Genomic DNA, 22,030 nt, shown 5'->3' on the forward strand with positions numbered 1-22,030 from the left:
AGATATTCTGCGTGCGGATTCCATCCAGTGGCGTTGGGCGCTGAAATGAAGATGCAGGGACTGGCTGAATGCTGAATGCAGCTACCCCACAGTGGATGCCGCAGAGCTTTGCACAACATGAGAAGACCGAGCAAAGAAGTAGGTAAATAACAAGGTATCAAAGACGGGAGACGGGCATGATGACAATTAAATTCGTAGTTTCAAGCTATGAACCGAGTCAAAAACAAAAAGCGTATTATAAATAGTTACACCATCTAGTTTGATACTGGCAGCGTTGATTCTGCCACCTACGCAACGCCACAGCAAAATCAAGCCCCCCAGTCAGCCAAGCCAAGGAACCGCGCCACCCAACTTGAACACAGTTCTTTGTTTCTTCTCAACGTCCTATTTCCTAATATCATCATCGTCGCTCCTCATTCCAATACCTAATACGATCACAACTTACCGTCGCGGGCCCTAGCAACACTACCACGATACCGGACTCTCTGTTTATCTTCAATCTATTTCTTCCCCGCACGACACCGACCCCGTCACCGACACCATGGGCTTCTTTGATGGCTGGATTGACTGGACCAAAACGACTCGGTCCAGAAACTACAAAGGATCCGGGTCGTTTGCCACGCTCATGATTATCGGACGTATGTCTTGCTTTTCTCTTTCCATCCAACGCGCAAAACTCCCATCGCTAACCTCCCCCTTCTCTCCCCAGCTACCTGCTTCTTCCTCGGCATCCTCTTCGCCTCGTTCCCCTACGACTTTCCCCTGCTCTGGAGCAAGGAGCCGCTCGTCGCCGAATTCCTGCCACGGCTCGAGACGCACCTCAAGTTCATGCACGCCGCGCCGCCCCTTATCCACCGAATGCTCAACATCATGGTCTTTGTCGCGTTTGCCGGCCTCCTTATCAAGCTGTTCCGGCCCTCGGAAGCCAATTTCCTCTTTGACGGCGCCTCACTGATCCTCTACGTCATTGGCGCCGCGACGTACATGACCAATATCGTGCGCGGCCTGCGCGCCCTCACCGACGGCATCTGGGACCAGCCCGAGTTCGCCAAGACGCGCCGCGGCGAGAGCGACGGCGAGTACATTCTCGGCAAGGAGGACAGCCTGCGCGTCATGTCGGCCAGCAACACCATTCTGGCGCTCGTCCTCATTGGCGTATTGGTTCTTCAGGCCGGCCAGTGGTACGCCGAGAAGCGCGACCGCGACGAGGACGAGGCGGCGGACAAGAAGGATGCGGCAAGGCCGGCGTCGCCCAAGTCGCCCAAAAAGTCGAAGAAGAGGGATTAAATGGAGGAGTGAGCATGGCAGTTGGAGACTGGATGGGAACGGGACATGTTGTACGGATGAGAGCACGTTTTCATGATTAGATACTGTTGGCCTCGCAGAGAGCCGTGCGCGCATAACCGGCTAAGCGGCTCGTCGTTGCGTTTATTGGTTTCGGTAGAGCTGACAGTTTCGTTTAATTGGGTCTGAAAAATATGGAAATATACGGAATAATAAATCGCATGCAAAAGTACACTGCGATTTACCGTGTGCATCTGTGTGTAGTACTATACAGACACGTTTGGGTGGCATTCAGCCGAGGCAGACAGACCTCTACCTATGCTACGTCATCCGGGGCTTGAACGGTATAACTAGTATCGAGGCCATGGCGACATTTGACGCAGCGCCGCGCGGTATTCGCTCACTGTTCAACCTGTCACAGGAAATCCCTCATGGCGGTGGCATGCAGCGAAGCTGGTTGAGGGCATGTGCGGACTAGGCTGGCTGTCTTTGAAGATTGCCGGAATGTAACCTTCTTGGGTACCTCGCCCGCAATCCCGTCCTGTCAGCACCTAATCAATGTGGGATTGACAGTCGGCCGCACTGATGACAGGAGGCAGGGACCAAAGCGACACTTGGGCTAAAAAAGTATCTCACCCACCGACCTACAAAAACGACGGGCGGCCACGGCAGCCAGATGCCGATTTCTGATCCACCGCCGTGCAATGTCACCGTCTTGTTTCGTTTGGGCCGTCCAGCCCAAGTGATTCTCGACCGCCCATGGTGGGGGTTTGCCTGTACTTGCCCAATGTGACCTCCAGCAAGCAGCAGGGGCAACTGAGAGACATATCAGCCGCTCGTCTTGTATAATAAACCCTCCGCAACCCCCCTCTCGTCTATATATCTTCTCCCCGACTCTTTGCTCTTTTTTTTTTCTTTTTTTTTCAAACCTGTTCTGCGTCCCATTGTTGTTGCTCGCAGCCCGGATCTCAGCGCTCCTCCAACCCGCACTAGTTTGGTGACCACCAAAAAAAACGGCCACCACCGGTATCGCAATCGGTTCTCTCTCTGTGTGCGACAACACCTGGCAAAAGCCACCCCGATCCTACGCCCCTCCCGCGAGTTCCTGGCAAACGCAACCACCCGTTTGCTGCGAACCGTGACAGCTCGCGATCAACCTCCGAGGCGGCACGACATCTCCTTTCGGCCCAGGCGCTGACTGCCCCCGACGGCATCGTGCTGGCGGCTTGAGGCGCAACACCAAAAAAAAAAAAAAAACAAGTCCACATCTCTAATAGCACTACGCGATAAGACTCCGCTTCGTCCTCGATCACCGAGCATGAATCCGACCGCCGTCGCCGTTGAAGCCCCTCCGGTCATTATGGCTCCGGACGTATCGCTCCCCGTCAAGAATGCCGCCAAAGAAACTGCCGAGGGCATCCTGTACGGCTCGGTATGTCTTGCGTCTTGGCGATTCCACCTTTGCGCCGCTTCTCAATATACCTGCCCCCCTCTGCTAACCATGCTCTTAACGTGCAGATTGCCGGCATTGTTGGGAAATACATTGAATACCCCTTCGACACGGTCAAAGTCCGTCTTCAGAGCCAGCCCGACCACCTGCCCCTCCGCTACAAGGGCCCGCTCGACTGCTTTCGCCAGTCCTTTCACGCCGACGGCTTCCTGGGCCTGTACCGGGGCATCAGCGCGCCGCTCGTCGGTGCCGCGGCTGAGACCTCGAGCCTGTTCATATTCGAGTCGCTCGGCCGCGAAGGGCTGTACGCGACGGGCCTCGCCCGCCGCGACACCCCGCTTTCCCTGCCCGCGCTCTACGCCACCGGCGCCTTTGCCGGTGCTCTCGCTTCGTTTGTCCTCACGCCGATCGAGCTCGTCAAGTGCAAAATTCAGGTTCCCGGTGGCGGAGCTTCGAATGCTGGCCTGAAACCGCTCGCCGTCGTCCGCGACATTTTTCGCCACGATGGTCTCCGAGGCTTTTGGCACGGCCAGATGGGCACGCTGATCCGTGAGTCGGGTGGCTCTGCGGCCTGGTTCGGCGCCAAGGAGACGGTCACGGCCATGTTTTACACCATGGCGATGAAAAAGGCGGCCTCGGCGGCGGAGCAGGAGCGCATACGCGCGACACCACTGCCGCTGTGGCAGCAGGCCGTTGCCGGCGCCTCGGCCGGTGTGTCGTACAACTTTCTCTTCTTTCCTGCCGACACCATCAAGTCACGCATGCAGACCTCGCCGTTGGGAATTCCAGGCGAGAAACCTTCGTTTTGGGCGGAGGGGTCGGCCATCTGGCGCCAGTCGGGCTTGCGCGGCCTCTATCGTGGCTGCGGTATTACTTGTCTGCGGTCGGCGCCCAGCTCCGCCTTTATCTTCATGGTCTTTGATGGACTGAAAAGAAATTTTCCTTTGTAAACGCAGTGCAGTGCGCCGCGCCTCATGATCACTTCATTACTACATCTGGGCATTTAGTATATACGACTGCATGTTGTGGCGTTTTGGTTAGGGATAGCTCTCATTTGATAACAAGATGGTTCAAGTCATAGACGGATATAGTGTTACATTTTTCTTTCTTTTTTTACATAAAAGTAAAGGCTGATATGACATTCAAAATAAATGGTTCAAAGCAGTCGTCCGATGCGCACGACAAGTGTGTGTGATTGGGCAGTCTTACTCGGCCTTTTTTCTAGCCTCGAGCGCCTTGTCCGACATGTCCCAGTCGTTGAGGTAGCCCGCGCCGGCCGACAGATAGGTCGCAAACGCGAGCCATCCCAGGTACGGCAGCTGCAGCCACGCGGCCGTCTCGTCAATGGCGCTCCACGTGTAGGCGAGCCAGCCGTTGAGGCCGAGCAGGGCGACGAGATCGGCGGTGGCCTCGACGGGGCGGCGCGCGCCGAAGAAGAGCGGCATCCACGCCAGGTTGAGCCCGAGCTGAATCGTGTACACGGTCAGCGAGTGCTTGGTGGTCGCGACGGTCGCGGGTGAGGCGAGCGCCGAGAGGCCGGCGGACGCGACCCTATGCGCGGCGTAGCCCATGACACTGATAAAAACAATCAATCCCCATGTCAGCGGAGAAAAGGCAAGAAAGCGAGAGAGAGAGAGAGAGAGAGAAAGAGAGAGAGACAGAGAGAGAGAGAGAGAGAGATGGGGTGAGAGGTATACCCATAAAGCACGGTCCAGACGGGGCCAAATACATAAGGCGGAGGGTGCAGCGGGGGCTGCTTCAGATCCAAGTACGTCTTGACGGTTTTGTCGGCTGTAAGAAGATTGGGAATGCGTAAGCTTTCGGGTCCGATGTGATTTGAGATGCGAGGGTTACTTGCGCTTGGTGCTGTAACCGACGGCGGTGCCAAAAGCAATGGGTAGCAGGACGGACGTGGCCGTGTGCTGAAACGCGGCAATAGGCAGCGTCAAAGAGGGAATGTACGTGGTCATGGTGGGCGGGTTGGCGAGAGGAATTGTTTTCGAAAGGCGTAGGTTGATGCAGCAATGTGCGTAGCGGGCTGTATATATCGGCCGATTTACGATGTCGTCACTGACAGCTTTTCGATTTGCACGCTTCCCCACCAACGCCACAATCAGAGGCCAGGACGATAGAAAAGTACACGTAACGGGAGATGCAAATGGTACGACTTATTTCTCAAAGATTGGATATTTCATCTTTAAATCATTTTAACCCACTCCCATTGAAATTCCTCTCCCTGTATCCCAAATGTTGGATGAAAACACGTGATGCAACGCTGGCCATGCCCGCGCCACACCCAAGTTTGCCATCTGTGGCGCACAGACCAGCACTTTAATGGATTTCATCGCGTACTGTGCGCGTTGCGACGCGCCCTTGACACGGTTCGTCCCGCCCTTGCGCGACCCTTGTCGTGGCGCGAGCAAAGCTCTACTTAATCCTCGCTCCCTTGTAGCTTGTAAGGCTTTCCTCAGCAACCTGGGTTTTCTGCCATTTCCAAGCGACAAGATCATCACTCCCGACTTCATCTTCTTCTTCATCAACGCTCATTGTCCTTTGCAGCTTCCCATCTTGCATTTACAAGCATTTTGCTCATTATCCAGCAAGAACCTTCTCCATCTCGGCATCCACTGGCAGGAAGCACCCCCTGCCCCGGATTCTGCAGCAATGGCTGCCTCGACTTTGGGAAAGAGATCCCGCCGTGCGGTGGCGTATGGTATGTCTTTTGCACAAGCAAGCGCGGCTTCGTCTGAGCATTCGTACTTACCTATTACCCCGGATGCAGACGACGAGTCTCCTTCCAAACGGCCTCGACGCTCGTGCGCCACCACTGTCGACTACAACGATGAGAACGAGAACCCCGAGGACACCATTGCTGCCGCCGCGCCCGTCCTTATCAAGACAGAGATTGACGACATTACCAGCACAAGAAAACGCGCTGCCTCGCTCACCTCGGCCAGAAACCCTGTCACGCCGTCAACGCCGCGCCACCACGATGTCCTGGCCGCGTATCCCACGACGCCCCGGCACGCCGTCATGTCGGCCGGCAAGCTCTTCAAGCGGCTGACGCCGCACTCGCCGCTGTCACCGAGCACCATTCAGACCGTCTACCACTCGGCGCGGCAATTATTTGCGCGCGGAGCGGAGCCGGGCCAGCTGGTTGGTCGCGACGAGGAGCGTCGGCAGCTTACGGACTTTCTGGAGCGGTGCCAGTCGGACACGCCGAATGGGTGCCTCTACGTCAGCGGCCCGCCTGGCACCGGCAAGAGCGCCATGATTACCGAGCTCATCCAAGACTACGCGCAAAGGGACGGTGTCAGGTCGGCGTACATTAATTGCATGAGCATCAAGTCATCCAAGGACCTCTACACGACACTGCTCGAGGGTATGGGTCTGCAGGTAGAAGGTGTGACGGAAGCTGCTGCGGTGGAGGCTCTGCAAGACGCTTTCTATCCCAAGGACGAGAATGCCACGACGTATCTCGTCACGCTTGATGAAATAGATCACATTCTCACCATGGGCCTGGAGAGCTTGTATCGCGTCTTTGAATGGTCTCTCCACAAATCGTCAAGGCTTCTCCTCGTCGGCATTGCCAACGCACTGGATCTCACGGACCGATTTCTGCCTCGCCTCAAGTCCAAGAACCTGAAGCCAGAGCTTCTTCCGTTTCTTCCTTATACCGCGAACCAGGTCAAGAACATCATCACCACGCGCCTCAAGTCTCTCATGCCAGCGGGCAAGGACAACTACGTTCCGTTCATCCATCCCGCTGCCATTGAACTGTGCTCCCGCAAGGTCTCGAGCCAGACGGGAGATCTCCGCAAAGCGTTTGAGATTTGCAGAAGAGCCTTGGATCTGATTGAAGGCGAGACGAGATCCAAGCACGAGGAGGAGGCAAGAGAAGCTATGCTTCAAATGACACCGTCAAAGCGACCCCTGGGCGAGAATATCAACGGAGCCACCACGGGCGGGCGAAGCATTGTGCAGTTCATGGGCAAATCTCTCAAGGCACTGACGGCTGAGACAGCTCCACGCGCTTCAATTGCACATCTGAACAGGGTAACGGCTGCAGCTTTCAGCAACGGCACCACACAGCGACTTAAGACTCTCAATCTGCAACAAAAGGCGGCCTTGTGCGCTCTTGTCGCCTATGAGAATCACTTACGATCAAAGATCAAGATTGGCACGCCCTTTACGCCCAGCAAGACGCAATCTCTTGCACCGACCGTCAAGAAGCTGTTTGATGCGTACTGCCGCCTGTGCACGCGCGACTCTGTGCTTCACCCGCTGTCGAGTTCCGAGTTTCGCGAAGTCATGGGCAGCCTGGAGACGCTGGGCCTCGTCAACGCGGTCGAGGGCAAGAACGGGAGCTTCATGACACCGCAGACGCCTAGCAAGCGTGGCCGCAAGGGCGTGTCGGCGAGCGGCGATGACAAGCGAGTGGCAAGCTGTGTCACGGAAAAGGACATGGAGGCGATTGCGGATGGTATTGGCTCGGGAATATTGGCGAGCATTCTGCATGGAGAGGCGTTGGATTAATTGTTTTTTTTTTGTGCATTGTACAACATTTGTCTGGCGCAATTTGTGGCATTGTTTCATGACGGTTTTTCTCTTGGATTTTCGCAGGCATGGGTACGGGCATGTACAACATCGGACGGGCGTTTTTTTGGTTATTTGGCTGCATGTAACATGGAGGTTGTCTGTTTTTGGCATTGTAGGTAATACCCCGACAGGAAATAGAATAGTCACAAATGCAAGTGAGCATCATGACTGGAGCTTGATTGGGTCCTTGAACCGAAAGTGACGTATGGCGCAGAATGCTGGTGAATGAGTCGTGCTGGTGAATGAGTCGTGGTGGTGGTGCCCGTGGCACGGTGTACCTTGACATATCTGATATGTGCGACGACTCATGGTCTCAACGCACCTGGCTCGAAACGGAAAGCAAAAAAAAGGAAAAAGGGTGACAGAGTAAGGGGAGGAGGAAGAGATTGCGCCACGCTGTGCTTTCTACTGAGACCAGTAGTGGTGAATTGATTGGTTTTTGAGAATATGAGCTACCAGGTCCTGTTTGCAGATGTCGATTGATGCTCTTGTACGTACACTGAAGCTGTTAAATAGTCACTGGTCTTTTCTATAAAATTGACCTTGGATATTTGACAACTTGTATATTTGACGAAAATCTCAATCAAGAATCTGAGTCGTGAGAAGTTGACCAGTCCATGATGCCAATCAATAGATATGCAACACGTTCTAAAATATAGATATATATATATATATATATATATATTCATATAGCATATATTTGCATTCTTCAACAAGTCAAATAATCAGTCTCTTTGTACCCTGGTCTATTTCTTGCTGCAACATTGTTGTTCATCGTCTGACAAGGTGTGTGTGTGTGTGTGTGGTGAGTGGAGAGGACGGCCACTTTTCTGCAATGCAACGATGCAGAATGAAGATCCCACATGCCAACGGGCACGCGGGTTGCATTGGGGGCGGCAGCCGAACGGGAGCAACAAACACACGTCTCAACTGACAATGGGCCATAATTAGGTATTTGGCTCTATTTCTCCCGGCGGACGAGCCTTGCCTTGGTCGGAGCTGTGTAATCACTGGTCATGGTCATGGTCATGTAGATGGAGTGCCTTTTGTATCGTGCGAGTAACTAGTCTCTCTACTAATACTCCGTAATAAGTTTACTTTCCCGGTTCCCGGTTCATCAGAGGGAATACGCGGGTCACGAACTATTAAATTCTCTAGCCGCCCGGTTGGTGTGTGGCCCGGCGAGACCACCCATGCAGCTTTCAGTTGTGGCGCCATTGTTCTTTTGAAGGGGTTCATCAGCGCCCAACGCATTCTCAAGATAAATACTTGATAAATACCTAGTTACGGATACCGCTCGCAGATCTCAACGTACCCCCGTTATATGTCAGTATCCGTAGTCTCTTTTTCATTCTGGTTCTCGACCGCAAATCTCAGATTTTATTCTGGTCGTCACCTCAAAGCGTCATGGCCTTGCGCGCGCCTCGCACATCGGGCATGCCATCACGTAGCAGCAGCAAGCAGAGAGCAGCTAGTCAGAGCAAAGTCGTTGTATACAATTACCACACCACACATGGCACGAGTTGGGACGTGCCAAGATTTGACGAGGGCAGCCGCGGCGCGCCATGTAGGAGCACGTTTTTTGGTGTAGAGCGACAGCCGCTTGGGACAGTTGGAGGCGCAAAAAAAAAAAAAGAAAAAAAGGACATCCAATGAAGCAAGTGATGCAGGGGCTTGCTTGGAGTCTCCTCAGGCGTTACATCATATTGTGTGTGTGCGTGTGTTCATCGACCTTGCTTCTCTGATGGAGTTCCTGCTGGTGATGCTGCCAACTGATGGCTTGGCGACGGCAATCGCCTCTATTCCCGCGGCTGCTTCCATAACTATTGCTTGGCGTGGAGATGAGATGGAAGAGGGTTTTACTTTTTTTTTTTCCTTTCTTAACTTTGTAATTTGTAATTTTGTCTCGTTCGTCATTCTTCTTTTTCGCCATGTTTTTGTACCTTGATTCAGTGTATGCATTTGTTTCGGTAAATTACATGCACGTGGCATCAAAATTTCTGCAGTCCTCCCCCAAACCGGTGTTGGTGGCATAAAGTTTTCACGATGGTGAAAACTGCATGGATCAGGGATCGTCGCTGCCAAAAAAAAAAAAAAAATCAGCTGCCAGCGGGCTTACGCAAACGCAGGTTCAAGTCTGAATGAGCGAGCGGCAGCCAGTGGAGAAGGGGATGTGCAAAAAAAAAAAGAAGAGAATAATGGCTCCCTTTTTCTTTTTTCTTTTTGTTCTTCTTCTTGTTTCATGAGGAAATGGTCATTTATGAAACAATGGAAGGGGTATAAGCGAGGGCAACGTTGTGAGAATGAGGCCGGACCTGATGACACCCCACTGAGTGAGTTGCCGTGCGGGCGGCAGGTGCCTTTGAGAGGATACATACTGGGCCAGTTTATCATGGCCACTGCGGTGTGTTATCGTCATCTCGGGCGTCAATTATTCCAGTGTCCCACAAGAAAACACACACACCATGGCAAATGGCAGATGACTGACACGTCTTGAGTCTGGTTACTGTTCTCCTTACCAAGTAATCCATACTGCGTACCTTGTGTGCCATCTCGGCCCAAAATTCGAGCACTAAAATCTCCCTGCTTGTCTGTTACCCCCCCCACCACCATTACTGACCCTTGGCGGCGTTCAGCCAGCTCCGAGCTGCTCGAGCTGCATGCAGCCTTGCCTTCCTACCTATTCATTTTCTAATAGCCATCTACTTTCAAGTGGCTTTTTTTTGGTCATGTCAAATTCATCTCGACTTGCTTGTGTATCTTATGTATTAGTACGGATAGGCACCTAGTACATAAGTTGGCTGCAAGCAACACCGTAATCAGGCCACCACCTTGATAAACGCTGTCCCCATTTCCACCACCTACCGATACCGACACAGCCTCCCCATTGCCTGAGCCTCGTCCTTCTACAACACTGCTCGCAGCCTCGAGACTACCCCAGCCCTCGCTTTCCTTCACTATTTACTTTCGTACTGCTGCTCCGTCTCTCTTATTCCATTCTTTAGGCAAGGTGCCCAACCATTGGCCCACCCAGCTTCCACTCAAGCCTCTGGCATTCCCGGCAGCCTGCCGTGGCCAATCTATCGCTCTTCCCTCCAACGGAGCCTCTACCGCCAAGACTGCGACAGGCATTCCCCAAACGGCCTCTAACCCATATATTACAACAAATTTAATATTGTTCGATTCTACGCATTATCAATCAACATTACAGCTCCAGAGCGCTTCGTGGATTACCGCCAACGGCCTCTACAAACGGAGGCCAAACCGCACACCACACAGCCCACCAGAAACAGACCAACGACAGCTAGCCGCACCACTTCCCTACTCTCGCATTATCAACCATTCACCCCTCCTTCTTTTGCAACCCACGAAACGTTTCCGCCATTCTTTCTACCTGTTTTTCTGTTCATCCTCAAATATTTTACAACTCAAAACATCCCTACCTTTACACATCTATGAGCCCCTCCGACGCCTCTCGCTGCCTTACCACCTCTTGGCTCCGGTCCTTGCCGTCGACGCTCGTCCTTTGCGCATGAGTACGCATCTGCGACCCTGCCCTCGTCGACGTCGCCGCCCATGCCGCTCGCCGCCGTAGACTCGCACCACGGCGGCGGCAGCAGCAGCAGCAACCGAAACGCCGGCGCAACCTCCGATGACGATCCCACAACGGCTGCGGCGCCGATGGCGGTGGCTCACGGCAAGCGGCCCGAGTCATCGCCAGTAGCTGCTGCTCCTGCCGCCGACCACGACCGCGACTCTGCCGATACTGCCGCTGCCGCTGGCGCGACAACCTCAACGGCCGCGCCTCGAATTAATGCTGTTCACGATTATGCGCCTTTGTCTTCTACCAAACCCGCTACGCCGCCTTCGATACACTCCTCCACCTCCAACGCCTCCGCGTCGCGCGCCGCCGCTCTCCTATCCCGCCTCAACCTCCCCTCCTTTACCATACGCTCCCGCAATCGCAACGTTGTCGACTTTCACATCCGTCCCGACGAGCCGCACAAGACCTACAGCGCCGGCGACACCGTCCGCGGCCACGTCAACGTTGCCGTCATCAAGCCCATTCGCATCACCCATCTCGTCGTCGCCCTCCACGGCTACATTCACGTTTTCAAAGACGCCTCCGCCAAGGCCAAGGCTAGTGGCTCCCCCGTACCGCCGCGCGGCGGCGTATCTCAGCTCCCGCAGTACCATGGCAACGGCCTCGCTAGCCTCTTCCAAGATGAGCAAGTTCTCGCTGGCGAGGGTCGGCTCGAGGCGGGGCGCTACGAATTTGGCTTTGAGCTCATATTTCCCGACATTGGCCTTCCCAGTAGCATCGATGTATGATGACACGCCCGCTTCGACGCTCCGAATGGATTTAATACTGACAATGAATTCTCAAGTTTGAACGAGGCACCGTGTCGTACATGATTACAGCCACGCTGACGCGACCGACGGCCATTGCACCCACAGTGTCCTGCGACAAGCGTGTTTTGCTTCTCGAAAAGATTGACATTGGGCATCTACCGCCCCCGCGATCTCGAACGATATTTCTCGAACCCATTTCGAAACGAACGCGCCGAAAACGGTCCGCCGTACTCGACAAGGCACCCGCTCCCATTCCAGAACCGCCCTCGACGGGCGTGCCAAACGATCATGCCTCGGAAGCAGGCTCAGTAGAACGGACCGCTGCCACTTCTGACTCGGCACGCGACGCTTCGCATCCTGAAAACAATCGCGGGCCCACTCAGATTGATGTAAGAAGCGAAGTCAGCGGCGAAAGCGCTCGCAGTATTAGTACCGCTGTTAGTCGCAGCGACGTCACGCCACTGTCTCACGTATCCGCATTCAAGTCGCCCTCGAAGCAAAAAATCGTCGACAACAAGACCATTACCGCCACCATTGAATTGCTCAAGGGCGGGTGTTTGGCTGGTGATATGGTTTCTGTTCGTGTATCGGTGCAGCATATCAAGCGCTTAAAGAGCCTGACGGGTGTGATTGTGACCTTGTTTCGCCAGAGCAAAATCGACTCTGCACCAGCTGCATCGCTCTTCTCCGGAAACGACCTCGAAGCCATTGGCGACGATGGATATCCCAGGTCAAGAACAGGACTGGCCGGTTTGTCTCTGTCGTCAACAAGTTCGACGAGCATGTTTCGCAAAGACTTGGATCAAAACACGGCACCACTCATAATCGATCCTTCATCGCTGCATGCGTCGGTCACATGCTCGCTGAAGCTTCCTGACGATGCATTTCCTACGATACGAGGTGTACCCGGCGCCATGGTGAGCTTTCGCTACCATATTGAAGTAATTGTCGACTTGGGTGGCAAGCTCTCTAGCCAGATGCTCCAAGGCGGCCAACAATCAACCACCCGCTTAGGCCAGTACATGACTTCTGGCCAAGACAGTGCCTATGGGCCTCGCGTGGCTACAAATATTATCGACACTACTCCGCTCCGCCGCCAAAAAGGTGTCGTATCGGTGTCTATGGAGACGGTCGTAGGCACCGTTGACAGCTCTCGCCGGCGGAAGCCTCTCCGGATCTCACCCCGCCATTCCACCCCGCGCGTGCCCGAAAGCGACGAGGACGATTCCATCCGCGCCGAATTGAATGAACGCCCAGTGCTCACAGCCTCTCCCGCCACATACACCACACCACTTGCGGGCGACCGCCACTACGCCTCACAGCCGCCATTATCACACTCCTCCCGTACCAACTCTAGCTCTGCGGGACCGTCCCAGCCCGACTACCACGCGCACAGCCAGCTCAATGGGTACTCGCGCGAGGCCGCCCCCGCGTACATTCCGCAGCCGCAGTTGCCTGATTCCCGCACCATGTCGGAAAAGGAACGCATACAGCAGGCGGAAACACGCCTACTACCAAGCCAGCCCCCCGCAGCCGGCCCGTCGTCGGCTCCAGCCTCGGCGCCCGCCGGTGATGGCGACGACAACATTTACGACGCGCAGGAGCCGTCGCCGCGTCAACCACAACCCTCTGCGGGGCCCTCTGCGCCGACCGAAGACGAGGCGGCCGCAGGACCGTCGGCCCCGAGCGAGGAGGACCTCAACGGCACGGCGGCCTACCCGGCCGAGGACAAGCAGGAGCTCGAGCGCCAGCGCCTCATCATCGAAGCGAGTGCGCCGCCTGAATTTCCCGAGGACATGGAGCGGCCTGGCGATGCGAGCGCGCCGACCGAAGCGAATTCGGAGCCTAGCGCGCCCGTGCTCGACGAGGACGAGGAGGAGCTGGCGGGTTACGGTGTTGGCGCCGGTTACGGTGTTGGAGCCGGTTCATCGTCATCGGCCGGTCAGTCGGGCAGCAGCGGGCAAAGACCAACCGGCGAGCAGCTGCCAGCGTACCAGCGGTGACATCTGTAGCAGCGTGTTTCTGCCTCTATCCTCAGCGCCGGACACATTCATTATTTCCATTTGCTCTTTTTGGGCATTTTTCTCTGATATCATGTAGTAACAGACACGGCTCGGCTTTTCTTCCGTCTACTTTTAATTTTCATCACCATTCTATTTTTCCATGGCAAAGGAAAAATCTTGGTTAGCGGGCACACAAATCAAATATCCGGGATATTGGCGTCTTTTGTTGATTTCGGCCACCACTTTGAAAGCTTGAATGGGAGGTCTCTATCCCATAACTACAATGGGAGAGGGGTTACAGGGGAGAAGTTTGGCTATTTTGTGTATATAGTGTGACATTCTGATATATATAAAATATATATTATGGAATATCTTGTACTGTTATGCGCGGTATTAATAGGAAAGGTAAAAGACGTGTGTGAGCGTGTGTATGTGTGTGTGCAAGTTGACTTGCCATGATTTGCGATTTTTTCATACACGGCCGTCTATCTACTCAAACAAGATGGACAATCTAAATGCTCGATATACCTATTCATACATGTTCCCCCCTCCAAACGATTTCGCCTTTCAACATACACATACACACACAAACACACACATCTCTCAATGCTGCAGCACAATCGGCTTGCCCTGTTCCCAATTATCCAAACTCTCCTTGATATTCACCCAATACCTCATCTTGACCGCCTCCCTCTTTGCCTTTTCCACATCATCCTCCCGAAACGCCTCCTCGAGCCTCTCCTCGCCCTCCCTAATCCTGCCGTCATTCTCCGTCCTCAGCCCCTCCAAGTCCGCCTCTGTCCGCGCCTCCTCGATGCCCTCTCGCGCTTCAAGCACCACCATCAGCAAGCCCGCCCCCGCCTCGTCGTCGCTTTCGTCGGCAGCGGCGTCCATCTTGAGCCGCTCGTCGCCCGCCACGTCGACGCCCCGCAGCGCGAGCAGGTGCTGCGCGCGCAGCAACGGGTTCGCCAGCGTCCGGTACGCCTCGTTGATGAGCGCCGAGCGCGTCTCGGCGGCCGACTTGGCGGCGCCGGGCGCGTGCATGTCTGGGTGCGCGCGCGCTTGGAGCTGCAAGAACTCGCGGCGCAGCTGGCGCACGTCAATGGGGAAGTGGCCGCGAGGCGGCGGGCCGAGGGGCAGCGTGGACGGGAAGAGCGCGTAGTAAGGGGATGAAGCGGTGTCGGCGGAGGTGGTTGTGGTGGTGGTGGTGGTGGTGGTGGAGGGCTCGGAGGTATCGGCGCCGTCGGCGGCGGCGTGCTGGGAGGAGAAGAGACGGCGCGACGGCGGCGGCGACGATGACGGCGAGAGGTTGGTCGTGTACGCGGGCTGTCGCGGTCTCAGGAGAAGAGAGAGGATGGTGGTGGTGGCGGCGGCGGCGGCGGCGGCGGCAGTGCTGGTGCTGGCATGGCGCGCGGGAGGAAGGCGGGTGAGCGACGCCGATGAGGAGAAATGGCAGCGTGCGCATCGTCGTGAAGGGGCGGATGCGCCATGCAACACCGCCGCAGCGGCACGCATGCTCGCGGGCATAATGTACACTCTGTTTTGCTTTCCTCTCAAAAAGATCCTCTGCAAGTGCAGTCACCAAGAAGCTTCGTGTGTGTCTTTGTGTGAGGGAAGAGTAAAGGCTGGATGGCCGTTGGTGTAATGACGTCGGAGAGCTTGCAAGCTTACAGGTATCTGGGCCAAAGAAAAAAGAGCAGTGGGGTCTGTCTTATTTTCCGCCCCAAGTTTTCGCCCCAAGAAAATCTACCATCTACCTAGGGCAATGCACGGCGAAGATTTCCCCCTCGGATGTTGCTGGGTTCGAAAAAAACGGGGGAAGCAGTCCGCTGGAGAGCGAGCTGGCAAAACCCCCCCCCCCCATGAACGGCGCTGATTTCCCGCCAATCAAGCGTGCCCCGAAAGCAACCTTCGAATGGGCGGGCCTCCGGGACACTGGCAATTGAAAAGCAGCATCTTTTCAACTTTCAACATCTACGTTGCATCTGCTCTTGTTGGACCACCCTTTTCTATTCTTCATCTTCTCTTTGTATTTTCCCTCATTTTCTCCATTGCTTCATTGTCCGTGTGTCAAATTGAGCGTTGCGCCGACTTCATCCACATCTCTCACTCACCCCCGGCATCGCCAGTCCGGCGCCCTCTTGTCACTTTGCAGCCCAAAAAGCTCACATATAGCCAACAACAACAACAACATCTCCGTTGTCGTCATGGCTCCCGAGCTCGATGCGGCAGAAGGTAAAATAGAATCTCAAACAAAGCCTCATCATCATGTCATTTCATATGGTGATAAAAACATGCTCACACGCTCGTAGTCGCCCGTCACAACACGCCCGAAAGCTGCTGGGTAATTCTCTACGGCAAGGTTTACGACGTCACCTCCTTCCTGAGCTCCCACCCGGGAGGCTCCAAAATCATCCTCGCCCTCGCTGGTCAGGACGCAACCGAGGACTACGACCCCGTGCACCCGCCCGGCACCCTCGAGGAGAACCTCGCCCCAGACGCCGTCCTCGGAACCGTGTCCGCCGAGAGCTTGGAGAAGCTCAACGCCGCGTCGCAGCCTCCGTCGCCGCCACCACCACAACCCACAGCCGCGGCGCCGGCAGCAAAGAGCGAGCCGGAACCGCTGCTCCCCGTCCAGGCCCTCCTCAACCTCGACGACATTGAAAAGGAAGCCACCAAGCGCATCTCCCACCGCGCATGGGCCTACTACTACTCCGCCTCCGACGACCAAATCAGCAAGGTGCGCAACAATGACGTCTACCGGGACATTAGCATGCGTCAGCGTGTTCTCGTCGACGTAAAAGCCAACGACCAGTCGACGTCCTTTCTCGGCCATCCAGTCGCCACACCCGTCTTTGTCGCGCCCGCCGCCATGGCCCGTCTCGCGCACCCCGACGGCGAGCTGGGTATCGCGCGCGCGGCCGCCCATTACGGCGCCATGATGATTGTCTCCAACAACGCTTCAATGACACCGGAGCAGATTGTCGAGGGCGCGGAGCCGGGCCAGTTGTTTGGGTGGCAGATTTACGTGCAGGATGGGCGGGACAAGAGCGTCGCCATGCTGCGCCGCATCAACGCCCTGCGGAAGCACTACAAGTTCATCTGCCTCACCCTCGACGCTCCCACTCCAGGTAAGCGCGAACTCGATGAGCGCGGCAATCTCGAGAAAATGGTGCGCGTAGAGGCCGCTGGCAACCCGGACATGGAGCGGCGCCCCGGCGCCGGCGGCGTCGGTCAACAGCTCTTCTTTGGCACCGCGGCCGACCTGACGTGGAAGACGACGCTACCATGGCTGGCCGAGCACACCGATCTGCCAATTGTTCTCAAAGGCCTTCAGACGCATGAGGACGCGTACCTAGCGATGCAGCATCCCCAAGTCAAGGCCATCATTCTGTCAAATCATGGCGGACGCGCGTGCGACACGGCGCCACCGCCGATACACACCCTGCTCGAGATTCGCAAGTACTGCCCCGAGGTCCTTAGCCGGCTCGAGGTCTGGATCGACGGCGGCATCCGGCGTGGCACCGATGTCGTCAAGGCCTTGTGCCTAGGCGCACGCGGCGTGGGTGTCGGTCGCGGGCCCCTGTACGGTCTCGGAGCCGGCGGCCAAGCCGGCGTGGAACGCATGTTTGAGAGTGAGTCACCCCCCTACTAGGGATTCCCGCTTTATTCTCAAAAATTATCGTCTTGATCGCTGCATTGTGCAATAGCGGCTGGTGTCTTATATGTTCCCCCTGCCTTTTGTGCAAATCGGCGAGGCGCGCGTGGCTGCATCGCGGCGTGATGTGTGCCTGCTGCAGCACGAAGGAGTAGAATATGCTGACATCTTTTGCCTTGAAATAGTTCTGCAGGCAGAGATTGCAACTGCTATGCGCCTACTTGGTGCCGGCACCATTTCCGACCTTCGTCCAAGTTGTGTAAGTAGACTCTTTGGCCATTTGATCCTTGTCTTCCTTTTACTTTGGCATTTCGGCTCCGATTTGAGCCATATCAACCAGTACTCTGCCCTTGCGAGTCTCCAGGCCTCTGGACAAATTTTACAACAGCGACACATAACTGCCCTTTCACAATTTCATGTTGCAATTGGCTAACGGCCCGCGCCACACATTAGCTCAATACGCGACGTGTAGAGAGAGACATATATGACGGGGAGCCGGGGCTAGACCGCCAGGGTCTTTGGACAAAGTCGAAATTGTAATAAACAGTCATACGAGGAGGGTGAGTACAGGATGGACGCACCGTATGGCATTTAGGAGCGTGCCTTGGCTGGCGGTGTAAATACTTTGTCGCAGGCTGTAGATGCGGGGTTGTCAAGCTGGACTGAGCAGCGTCTTGTCTGTAATTTGAACCGTGACAAACCCATTATCTTTGCCATCCATTCTCGTGTCTGCCTCTGGATATTTGCAGTTGTCAAAGTATCAGATATAGCAGAAGATGCTGCAGCGCTCAATCGAGCATCACCCACTTGCTGTGCCAGTAATAAAGTATGAAACACTTTCCTCAGTAGGGCATTTTTGCATGTGAATTCAGCTGGGTCAATGCGCCGCTCCATATGCACAGATGGAATTACTGCCTCTTTAGGCTACAACTACCGTTGGAGCATGCAGCCAAGCATTGGTCATGTCGACGCCATTGCTGGGCTGTGCTAGTTGCCTCCCCTTTCCGCGTAGCGCTGTCGCCTGTACGAGATCGCGGGGAGAGAGCATCTCGCCTCTCCACAAGCAGCGCAATGGAATTTTTGTGGTGTAAGGGATCAGCGAGTCCCGGCGCAATTTAGCCTCATCCATAGCCATGGCCGTGCTGGCATATAGGGCCGTGCTATGCTGAAAAGTCGACGTCGACGTGGAAGATCTTCCAATCCCACACATTGCCATGCCCACAGTGCTTGCTAATCGACATTCGGACCGGCGTGGCTAGTGCCATTGGCAGCCAAGGGGTTTTCAGTGCGCTGGAATCAGCCCGGCCGAAGTATGTGGCTACTAGTAGGCGACGCCGCGTGGGAACTCATAAACATGTCAGCTTTTCACAGTACATGCAGCAATCGAGTTTACAGTCCAGCTCTTGTCTTGTTCATCATATCGCTTTGACGTGGACCTTGAATGCACTTGACGAGAACTGCAGGCGCTGGGAAATCATCTGGCGCGCTGGTACTGTTGCCCTTGGCCCAGCAAGAAGAGCCCAGTCCGTGAAAGGCATTGCCATAATACCAGTTGGCGCACTGTGTAGCCCGCCATGTGCCTTCGCGGTTATGGCTAAAAGTTGATTGATGATGCGTTCTCTGCCCATTATCAGACCGGAAAGCAGGAAGACCGGGACTTGTGCCCATATGCCGTTGAGCTTCGGGTACGTACGAATTTGGAGCCGCAAACTATACAGCCAGGCAAGGTGATTGATGCCTGTGAAACTGGAGGGGCAGCTTGGCAGGCAAGGCTGGTGTCTGGGGTTCACACTTGGCAGCGCATAATAACGCCACGGTCGGCTTGGCGTGGAATAGCTGGACACACCAGTGCCAGCAATAGGTCGCTCGGGATTGGCCGCGCTGATTACTCAGAATTGTGATGTTTACCCTCGCAGATGCTTGGTGCAGTAGCTGTCGACATTCGACCTCTCGACCGAAAAGTGAAATTAGAAATTTTGCGAGAAGACGAGATGCTGGTTTAGCTGCAAATTGCTGGTCGCGTATAGAAGCTAGGATCGTACAAGCATCGGCCAGGACGGCGACCAAATTGGCTTTTGACGGTGGCGGCAGATCCGAGGCTTGCAGGTTGCGCGAGCCGAAAGCGATACTACATATGTAGTTATGCTTCATAAGGATCTCTTCGGGTCCGAGCGGTCGGAATCTAGTTCCTCGACGAGTCACGCTGAATGTTATTACAGTAGCACGATTACTGATAGTCAATGCGGGCTATATGTATGTGTGTACATCCTTAGTAGACTGCATTGCAAGTGATATTAGGACGGATTGCCATTGGTTGGTCCAAGTTGCGCACTCTGCACCATCTCGGGTTACGTCGCGGTTGGCTTGGTGGGCCGGATGGGATGGCATTTCCAGCCCACCTCCATAGTTAGAGGGCGACCGATTGCCCTTTCCTGGATATTGGTCCGCGATGGAGCCAGGTACCGAGCTAGGGAGACGTGGGAGACATCAAACAGAGTTTTCTAGTGTGAGCGTCGACGTCGATTTGGGGCGTGGGGTAGTGTGCGCGTGACCCTTGACTAGGCAGGGCATGATGGCTGAAACTTGCTAGTGAAAATTGCTAGTTTGGATGAGGCCAAATGATGATGAAGAGTGCTTGACGCGATAACGCGGTCTTGATGTTGACGGACTACCAATGTTGATGGAAGGAAGATGCCAGGTGGAGGAATTGCTCGCGCAAAGCATTGACAGCTGGCACCCGGCAGCTAACTCGCCGAATCTTTTCGCTTGAGCCGTTCGTTCCGGGCAAATGTTCCCGATCTATCAGCCGCATTTGGTTAATGAGCGACAGTAGAATAAACTGGACCAGAGTCAGATGTAAAATTTTACGTGCATCTGCAACAGAAAAAATTAGTTCGGCCCGTTGCTCTTGGTGGTGTCGAGAGATGCAGCCTCGCGCTGTGTTCCCTTCCAGAAGGTCGGGCGGCAACGGAAGCCTCAAAAGCAACCACAGAATCAAAACCAAATACAGAAAAATTGGCAAAAGGAACGCTGGAGATGATACAGAACCCTCTCCGCAAATTGGTTCGAGTCACCTTACCTAGAGGCCGAGATGCATCTTCAGCGGCCGAGCGGCACCCCATTCATTCCAGATGGGGAGGTGGCCAAGTCGTATGTTGTTTGCAGTTCAGGGGGGTCCGGTGGAGGTGCAAATGTCATTTAACGCGGCAGAAACTGGTATAATAGCGCCATGATATGCTTTTCACTGACTAGGGAGAGTAAGGTATGAGGCTCTGTAGCCCGTGGGTAATAACGATGGCAGCACCAGCAGGTCGTAATGCCCCCCGAGCCGCGATGTGCTGCATCGAAAGAAAAATGCAAAGGAAACAAGAGAAAGTTGCAGTCAATTGTGTTACCAATACTGGCCCTGTAAGCTGAGCGATTGCCTGACTCGGCACGTCGGACAGGCCGGACCAGCGCGACACCAGCCCACCACCTGTCAGAGCTGCCAGTGGCCAAGCCGGCTGGGGCAACCTCTAGAGTCACTTGAGAGCTTGGCTGCCCCGGGGGGAAAGGGAAGATTCTGGGTAAGGTGACGGTCGAAATGAGGGCGGGACAGAATTTTTTTCTTGGGGCAGCATTATAGCGCAGTGTCTATAGCCTCCACTGCTGCGGGTGAAGTTGTCTCGTCATCGAGTCTTGCCGCTCTTTCGTAGCAGCCGCAACAGATACCAAGTAACCAAATAACCAAATACGATTATTCTGACGATGCATGTCGATTTCACGTGTGTCGCGGGTGAGTGATTCGAGACAACCCATCACAAGGAGCCGAGGCGTAGGCGCCGCCGCCGCGCCGCCTCCGGTTTTTAGTGTGCGCCATTGGGGGCAAGGGCGTGGCCTTGTCCTTTCAAGTGTGCTGGACCATGTGGCTGCATGGGATTTTGTTTTGTTAGTCCAATTCGTCTCTGCAGAGAATGACGGCTACGGCCGCTGAAGTGCTTATTACCACGCACCTGTTATTGAGTTGCTCCGTGGGTGCAAGGGTGGTGCAGGGGTGGGTTATCGCTAGAGTCTGGCGCTGCGGGGCGAGTCTGGGGAGTGTGGCGTTGGTGGGCTTTAGTGGTGGAGGGTTGTAATTGCAGGGCTTGCAGGGAGTCAAGCAGACAGGTTATAATTCATTATGAGTACATAACTACATAACTACACGTGTCACCCATCCACCATTCATAGTGTACAACGTTGACTATTCGATCTTCATTATATAGAATAGGCACTCGTAGCACTTTGCGCGGGACTGTACACCTTTCACAACAACTTGTTTGGTAGTTCGGCCCACTCGCTCGAGCAGTTGACAGCAGCCACCAGGCATCACGCTAGCGGGCCACCACGGCCCAAATGCACCAAAAGAGAGTGGCGTCTTGTCTGGCTCGGGGTTGGCATTGTTAGTTTTCAGACCTCTGAGAGGGCGAGCTCCGGCCGTGGCAAGTGCTCGCATGATTCAGCGGTGTTTGTGGCGAGGCGGCTTTGCGGAAAGGTTAGGCATGTCTGTGCCTATAGCAGCCCTTCTATGTACCAATACTGTCGGTATTCAGCTGTCGGAAATCTTGGTACTTAGATCACTGCAATACCATAATACCAATTACTTAGAGGCTGCTTTTCCGGCCGAATTGGTATGCCTCTCCGTACTAATTACACTAGTCTATG

The 22,030-nt window shown here is 54.9% G+C and overlaps 7 protein-coding genes across 7 annotated transcripts; 5 read left to right on the plus strand and 2 right to left on the minus strand.

The window, feature by feature from the left end:
• Nucleotides 1-541: 541 nt before the first annotated feature.
• On the plus strand, nt 542-1,287 carry BBA_00377 (ER membrane protein SH3; the record flags this gene model as incomplete). Its single annotated transcript, XM_008595474.1, has 2 exons — nt 542-638; nt 710-1,287. The coding sequence occupies 2 exons, from the start codon at nt 542-544 to the stop codon at nt 1,285-1,287; spliced, it is 675 nt and encodes a 224-aa protein (XP_008593696.1).
• A 1,315-nt stretch (nt 1,288-2,602) lies between these two features.
• Nucleotides 2,603-3,684, plus strand: BBA_00378 (amino-acid transporter arg-13; the record flags this gene model as incomplete). Its single annotated transcript, XM_008595475.1, has 2 exons — nt 2,603-2,716; nt 2,803-3,684. The coding sequence occupies 2 exons, from the start codon at nt 2,603-2,605 to the stop codon at nt 3,682-3,684; spliced, it is 996 nt and encodes a 331-aa protein (XP_008593697.1).
• Nucleotides 3,685-3,939: 255 nt separating this feature from the next.
• BBA_00379 (TspO/MBR family protein) lies at nt 3,940-4,704 on the minus strand (the record flags this gene model as incomplete). Its single annotated transcript, XM_008595476.1, has 2 exons — nt 3,940-4,309; nt 4,589-4,704. The coding sequence occupies 2 exons, from the start codon at nt 4,702-4,704 to the stop codon at nt 3,940-3,942; spliced, it is 486 nt and encodes a 161-aa protein (XP_008593698.1).
• A 694-nt stretch (nt 4,705-5,398) lies between these two features.
• BBA_00380 (cell division control protein) lies at nt 5,399-7,270 on the plus strand (the record flags this gene model as incomplete). The annotated part of the gene is made up of 2 exons (XM_008595477.1): nt 5,399-5,447; nt 5,517-7,270. 2 exons carry the CDS (start codon nt 5,399-5,401, stop codon nt 7,268-7,270), a joined length of 1,803 nt encoding a protein of 600 aa, XP_008593699.1.
• Nucleotides 7,271-10,909: 3,639 nt separating this feature from the next.
• BBA_00381 (pH-response regulator protein palF/RIM8) lies at nt 10,910-13,689 on the plus strand (the record flags this gene model as incomplete). Its single annotated transcript, XM_008595478.1, has 2 exons — nt 10,910-11,659; nt 11,722-13,689. 2 exons carry the CDS (start codon nt 10,910-10,912, stop codon nt 13,687-13,689), a joined length of 2,718 nt encoding a protein of 905 aa, XP_008593700.1.
• A 603-nt stretch (nt 13,690-14,292) lies between these two features.
• Nucleotides 14,293-15,216, minus strand: BBA_00382 (Fe-S protein assembly co-chaperone HscB; the record flags this gene model as incomplete). The annotated part of the gene is made up of 1 exon (XM_008595479.1): nt 14,293-15,216. One exon carries the CDS (start codon nt 15,214-15,216, stop codon nt 14,293-14,295), a length of 924 nt encoding a protein of 307 aa, XP_008593701.1.
• A 680-nt stretch (nt 15,217-15,896) lies between these two features.
• Nucleotides 15,897-17,942, plus strand: BBA_00383 (FMN-dependent dehydrogenase; the record flags this gene model as incomplete). The annotated part of the gene is made up of 4 exons (XM_008595480.1): nt 15,897-15,924; nt 16,002-17,324; nt 17,533-17,606; nt 17,895-17,942. 4 exons carry the CDS (start codon nt 15,897-15,899, stop codon nt 17,940-17,942), a joined length of 1,473 nt encoding a protein of 490 aa, XP_008593702.1.
• Between the last annotated feature and the right edge of the window lie 4,088 nt (nt 17,943-22,030).

Source organism: Beauveria bassiana (assembly GCF_000280675.1).
Source record: "Beauveria bassiana ARSEF 2860 unplaced genomic scaffold BBA_S00001, whole genome shotgun sequence".
NCBI lineage: Eukaryota > Fungi > Ascomycota > Sordariomycetes > Hypocreales > Cordycipitaceae > Beauveria > Beauveria bassiana.